The sequence below is a fragment of the Gekko japonicus genome, unplaced genomic scaffold (assembly GCF_001447785.1).
Source record: "Gekko japonicus isolate JY-2015 unplaced genomic scaffold, Gekko_japonicus_V1.1 scaffold3767, whole genome shotgun sequence".
Taxonomy (NCBI): Eukaryota; Metazoa; Chordata; class Lepidosauria; order Squamata; family Gekkonidae; genus Gekko; species Gekko japonicus.
The window spans coordinates 100479-107513 of NW_015172130.1; the positions used below are offsets into that span (position 1 = coordinate 100479).

The 7035-nt window shown below is 42.0% G+C and overlaps 1 protein-coding gene across 1 annotated transcript in view; it reads right to left on the reverse strand.

The window, feature by feature from the left end:
- Positions 1-3577: 3577 nt before the first annotated feature.
- Positions 3578-7035, reverse strand: part of LOC107118642 (cytochrome P450 2K1-like) — a 20145-nt gene continuing 16687 nt past the window's right edge. The window contains exons 7-8 of the mRNA XM_015421007.1: positions 5108-5249; positions 3578-4625 (exon numbers count right to left, since the gene is read on the reverse strand). Coding sequence (XP_015276493.1) covers positions 4438-4625; positions 5108-5249 — 330 coding nt within the window. The 3' untranslated portion in view covers positions 3578-4437. The remainder of the gene's footprint in view (positions 4626-5107; positions 5250-7035) is intronic.

Here is a 7035-nt window from a genome sequence, read left to right on the forward strand (position 1 = left end):
GACGGCTTCAAAAGAGAATTAGATAAGCATATGGAGCAGAGGTCCATCAGTGGCTATTAGCCACAAGGTATAGATAGGGACTCTGGGGCAAGTGATGCTCTGTCATCTTGGTGCTTGGGGGGGTCAACAGTGGGAGGGCTTCTAATGTCCTGGCCCCACTGGTGGACCTCCTGATGGCACTGGTATTTCTGGCCACTGTGTGATACAGAGTGTTGGACTGGATGGGCCTTTGGCCTGATCCAACATTGGCATTGTTAGATCGCACTAACAAAGGATCGGAGAATGATTTCAGCTCAGTGATTCAGCTTTATTTGAAGTAGCAAGCAAACACTCAAAACGCATTCCAAAACCAGAACAAGAAACAGTGGGAGCTAAGCTCCTTTTAAACATTACCGGGCTAATATAGCCACGCCTATTTACAGTTAACAACCAATGAGATTGATGAGTTAAAGACCAATAGGAGTCTTTCCCTCGCAGGGAATAGTACAGCTCTGATTGGTCGCTTGTTACAGAGCGACCAATAGGAAGTTTGTTCAGAGGAGCCCTAGCTTGGCTCGAAGCTTAACATAGGAGTTCAATGAGGTGATTCATATAATTGTTCCAATACATTACAGGCATCTCTTGTGTTCTTATGTTCTTATGAATCCTCCTGCCTATCAAATTTCAGACAAAGAGGAGAAAGCGCCATCATTTTCACAATAGCACACTTCACATCACCATTTACTTTCTGATACAGTCTAAGCAGAAAAAAGGAGAAAATTGAGGTACGCTCCCCCTCACCGATCACTTTGTTGCAGCTGGACACGGTGATAGAGACTTCTCTTTCTTTGCTCTGGAATAGGTTTGACCTTGCAAGAATCTGCAGATGACTCAGCACTTGAAAACCAGAGAATTGTTTTGGATCCATGCCCTCAAAACTTTAACCCCATATAGTCTAAATGAACAGGTGGACTGGTGTGTGGTATTATTTTTTTTACAGTTTTAAAATTTAGTCTGGCATTTATATTGCTTTGTAGTTTTAAATGTGTTAAGTCGCTCACTTAACAAAGCAGTCGGAGAGTGATTCAGCAAGAACACAACTTTATTTTTCAACTCGAACACAACTCCAACACGGATCAACATCTGATAGTCAGGACAGCCTTTACATTGCAGCTGTCCTGCTTTTAAACATTCCCGGCTAATGTAGCCACACCCACTGTATAAATATCAACCTATGAGGTTGCAGAGATAAGGTCCAATCACATTAGTTCCCGCTCAGGGAGCTTGCTTGAAGTGATTGGCTTGTTACTTCCTGGGCTAGCAATACTATTGGATGGATTTGGATCCTAGCCCAGGACGAAGCTTAACAATACAGTTCAGTTAGATGTTTCACAACATGTCATGCATTCAAGGCAGCTTTGAATACACTACAAAATGTATTTATTTATTTTATTGGATTTTTACCCCGTCCTCCCAAGCAAGGCCGGCTCAGGCTTGACCTGACGCGTTTTGCTGTATGTTATGCTGTATGTGGGATGTGCAATCACGTGACTATTTCAAGGCACTCCACAAGGATTGCATCATTCTTCACCTGGTATAAAGCTCCAGCACTTTACTTTATCAGCACTGCTGTTTGCTTAAGGGACAATTTTACAGAGGACGCTTTGGCTAAACAATCACTGGAAGGCACTTTCTGGACCAGAAGTAACAAAATAATTTTATTTATTAATTACTTTTTGAAGTAAGTTTCAATATTGTAGAATGCATTGGTTTATACTTTTTTTTTTTTTGCTTTTAGATTATTATCAGTGAAACATCATTTGGCATGTGATTGCATCTTTGGAGGCCTCATTTATACTTTTATTCTTTGCCTAGTGGTTTCACTTTGTAAGTAAGTCAATATGTTTTTTTTTTAGTAGAATATAGGTATCATTTATTTATTCATTTTATTATATGTACTTAATTTCAAAAATTTTCTATTTTTTACAGCAATTCTTTTCTGGTCCATCTTGTATCTGTGTTGCATAATTGTATGATTGTATTGTATTATGATATAAGCCAATATGCTCCTCATTGTGTTTGACCTCTGAAGAAGGCCTATACAGGCCGAAACATGTCAGGTCAAGTCCATTGGCCCTTGTGTGCTTTCATTTTTTAAAAAAATTGAAACAGAAAGCATCTTCATTTACATTAATTGCAGCATCACTCCCTAGCAATGTTCCCTCTAAGCTGTGGAGTCTTGTGAGCAAAGATTCTACTTTGTGAGCTACTGGCATTAAAGTTGTGAGCAAGTGATTTGGCTCCTGCATAAATTAGTTTGCTCTGGAGCCCTCCTTCCTGATCCGAGACAGAAATGTGTGAGCTGGAGGCTAAAAAAACTGTGAGCTAGCTCACACTAATTCAGCTTAGAGGGAACACTGCTCCCTAGATTTCCCATCACTCAAAGGAGAAGAAGGGAGAGGAAGAGAGGAGGAGGAGGAGAGATTAGATTTATAAGCCACCCTTCACTCGGAGTCTCAGAGTGGTTTACAATCTCCTCCCCTTCCTCCTAACCTGTGAGGTATGTGGGGCTAATGGAGCTCTTTGAGAACTGCTCTTGAGGGATCAGCTCTGAGGGAACTATGGCTTGCCCAAGGTCACCCAGCAGCAGCATGGGGAGGAGTGGGGAATCAAACTCAGTCCTCCCATATTAGATTCCACGCTCCTAACCACTACACCAAAGGTGCTTTTGCTTGCTTTATCCTGTTTTGATGACTGAGCAATGCCAACCCTTCTTGGAAGAAATCAGATGGCCACATTTTAGTCTGACTTTCAGACTGGTTTTGGGGCACAGGCAGCCGTGTTGACTCTGACTGCGACAGAAACCTTTAGTACGATTGAGTACGGATTCCTTTTGGAGCTGTTCACAGTGAGGGGCAGTGGGAACACTACGCTGTGAGGGTTCTCTTCTCACTTGGACAACAGATTACAGAAGGAGACATCAGTGGACTGCTTTTTGGCCCCTTGAGTCTGGAATATGCGGGACCTGGTGGGATAGCTATTCTGTTTCCCATGCAGTTCTATACTCACGTAAAGGTTCTGGAAGGGGTTGTCTGGTGATTTAGATTGGGCCCAGCCTAAATGAGATGATTCCCAACTTTCTCCTGTTTAGTAGAAGTCCTGAACTGTTGTCTGAAGTTGGTAAAAAGCTGGCAATACAGTAGCCACATTAACCTATGGCAGTGATGGCGAACCTTTTAGAGACCGAGTGCCCAAACTGCAACCCAAAACCCACTTATTTATCGCAAAGTGCCAACACGGCAATTTAACCTGAATACTGAGGTTTTACTTTAGAAAAAACAACTCACACATTAACTTAAGATGATCCAAACAAAGTAAGGAAAGCAGTCCCAAATGCTTTCATTTACTTAAAATTATTTGACAGAGAATCCGACACTTTAATGATGGTCTGGGCCTGGCTGGGGCGATGGCACGCGTGCCCACAGAGAGGGCTCTGAGTGCCACCTCTGGCACCCGTGCCATAGGTTCGCCACCACTGACCTATGGCAACCACTTTGCTAGTATAATATAAAAGTAAAGCCAGAGTCACATACTGGTGAATTATTTTTTATGATGACTAGTGTTGACAACTTTAATATGCACAGTGTTTGATCAGTTACATAAAAACATAAACAGGGCATTAGTCTGCATATGATAAGAATAGAAAGAAGGAAGAGAGAGATGTGCCCTTGAAGCTGGTGGCTAAGCAATGGTGTGATTGCAAGCCAAATGGATCAATGAATGTTCAAAATGTTCTACTAAGCCAGTCTGGAGCTCTCTGGGAGGAAATCCTTCTGCCTGCAGAAACACCCCACTGGATCAAAGCCAGTACCTTTCATTTTCCGCATCTCTTTCTCAACCACAAAAATGGTTTCACCAAGAAATCAGTTGCGTTTGCTTACTCATTCAGTGAGGAGTGCCCTTTGTTTGATATATCTTTCTCTGACTTGAGGCAGTGTAATTGCTCAAACAATCTCCAGAATTAGCAAAATGGGTCAGAAAACCAAGTGGCCTTTCATGTTTGTGAAACAGGTTTCATGGGTAAAACCCAACACTGACGATATTTATCTTGTCTACATAGCTGGTACCATTGGAAGGATCTCACTTGGAAGGATATGATTGCTGTAGCTCACTTTGGTTGCTTTGGGGATTGAAAGACATCTGTAGTGTGTCAATACAAGAAATCAGACACAGAAATATTGTTGTTGTTTTCTCTATACAGCAACCAATTAAAGTCCAAGTTTTGAACTAAGTTATGTCTCTTATCTAGCTTGTAGGGGTTCTACAGATAGGTATATGAAACACAAAGGTTTGTGACAAAACATAGTCCGGTTCTGCTGAATCTGAAATGTCCTTATTAGGCAAAAAGGTGCAGAAGAAGAGGGTGGTGTGCAGAAGGAGGCAAAGCATGGTTGGAGGTTAAGAACGTGGTAAAGCACATAATTTGAAGAGTACTGGAGGCGTCGTAAAGCCAACTGCAGGGGTGAGGTCCAGATCTTCTCTCGACATCCCAGGGGCTGGCTGGAAAGTGAATCTTTGCAGGAGAGTCACAAAGAAGAGGAAGAGCTCCATTTTGGCCAGGGTCTCACCAGCACACATTCGCCGACCTGTGACAATGCAGATGGGGCAGGGAAGCCCTGTTATTTAAACTTGTTTATAAAGCTTTCTGCCATTTCCCCCATGGAATGATGCCCAAAGTAATTTACCATAAATAGAAAAAATTGACCATTAAGGCAGACTAAAGTACGTAGCATCAGAATGTTTTTTTTATGCCCCCCGTAGGGGATTTTTTATTGCATTTTCTATAAACTACAATGAAAATAAGGGAGGGGGGTCTACAAACTATGGGAGACAGTAAAGCAAAAAACCCTAAAAACCCAAGAGATGGTGGTCATACAAAATGCTTGAAAAATGTTCGCTTTTAGCTTACAATTTCAGTTAAAATTCATTGCAATGAATTTTAGCATCATAATGATTAACGGTACTGAGGAAGAATGGTAATCTTGAAAGAATTTTTGAGAAATGGCCACCTGGAACAGTGTTCTTCTAAGTAAATGACTTTGGGAATGATCAATCTAAACGGAGTTACCTGCAGAGAAAGGCAGGAAGGCATCTCTCTTGACAAACTTTCCTTCAGAATCAAGGAAGTGCTCAGGATAGAATTTAAATGGTTTCTCCCACTCAGATTCATCATACAGCACAGAGTACAGTAATGGAATGATAAGCGTTCCCTGATAAGGCAAAGAAATGAGTTATTGAAAATGAAGATGGCCCATCAAGTATATAGCTATCCTTCAGACAACTAAATTCCAACTTACGAACAGAGTTACATGAAAATTCAAATCCAATGAAAGCAAAATGACTTGGATGGACAAATCAAATCAAATCTATTAACACAATTCGAGATCAGCACAAGATCAGTTATAGCAATGCACATGAGTCTTTTAAATTTTAGGAAATATATAATATTAAAAATTACTGAATGGCCTATGCATTCTTAAAATCACTCCGCATGACGGAGTGAGCTCCTGTCTCTAGTTCCAGCTCCTGCCAACCTAGCAGTTCGAAAGCAAGAAATTGCAAGTAGATAAATAGGTACTGCTTCGGTGGGAAGGTAACAGCGTTCCGTGCGCCTTGGTGTTTAGTCATGCCGGCCACATGACCACGGAAACGTCTTCGGACAGCGCTGGCTGTCGGACCCTAGAGTTGGACTCGACTGGCTTTCGAGCAAGGGAACCTTTACCTTTTTACTATGCATTCTTAAAATCACAGAACAGATTGAACAAAACACCTACATTTTATGGTTCTGCTACATTCTGTGTTAATTCCCTGCGGATTCTGCATGACACTGCAAGAAATCTGGCACAAGAGAGTATGAGCTGAGGATTTATGTCTGAAAGGAACTTCCTCATAAATTTCAGATTCAGAGCAGGCAGGAAACCTCCCAAGCAAGGGTGCAATAATCGTCACACAAATTTCCTGGTAGAAACGGCAGTGAAGCAAAATATGGTCGTTTGTCTCGAACTTCCCTGCTCCACATAGGCAAACCCTCTCTGCTAATGGGATCTTTCTATAACGGCCCTCCACTACTGCAGAGGGGAGTATATTCCATCTAGCCATAGAGCAAGCCCTGCGGTGGGATCTCTAACAGCGATAAGTAAACTGCCAGAATAACAATGGTATCTAGTGTTCTTTGACACCAGGAGCTTTGAAACTCTGTTGATCTATCCCTGCCTTTCAGTGTCCAATATCCTTTGCTTGACCAGGGCCTTTGCTTCATCTAAGGCCATTTTTAAGAGAAATTGTGACAGATCGCCTTTAACCAAGTGGATTGAAAACCATCCCGGAGAATTAACGATGCAAAGTCTTGGGAGGAATGGTTTAGCTTAAGCCATAGATTAATAGATGTGAGCCTTACCCTAGCCTCTAATTTAATCATACCAGAATCTAGGCACAGGCTTGCATTTGATATACATCCAGGAAATCAAAATACTGCTCTTAAAATTTTTGATTGAGTTCTTTCTAATGGGGCAAAACACGAAGGTGGGTGGGCCTAACATTGTCCATTACAGAAGCTGGGAGACCATTTTGGATTGATACAATTTGAGGGCTGCTGGAATATATTGCCCACCGTTTATATAGAAGAATCTTAGAATAGCCTGTACTGATTTTTACCTGTATTAGCAACATATTCGTGATGGGCTTTCCTCACCCCAGAAGACTGGATCATCACACCCAGGGCTATTTTTGGGCAGGAACGCACAGGAACGGAGTTCTGGCTGGCTCCCAAGTTGGCCACGCCCAACAGGAACTCAATAGCATAATAGGCCACACCCAACAGCAGAAACTCATTAGGACTGGCTACATTAGGGGTGTGTGGCCTAAGATGCAAAGGAGTTCCTGCTACAAAAAAAGGTAATGAGCTTTGCTGTCAGGGGTGTGGCCCAATATGCTAATGAGTTCCTGCTGCTGGGTATGGCCTATTATGCTAATGAGTTCCTGCTGGGCTTTTTCTAC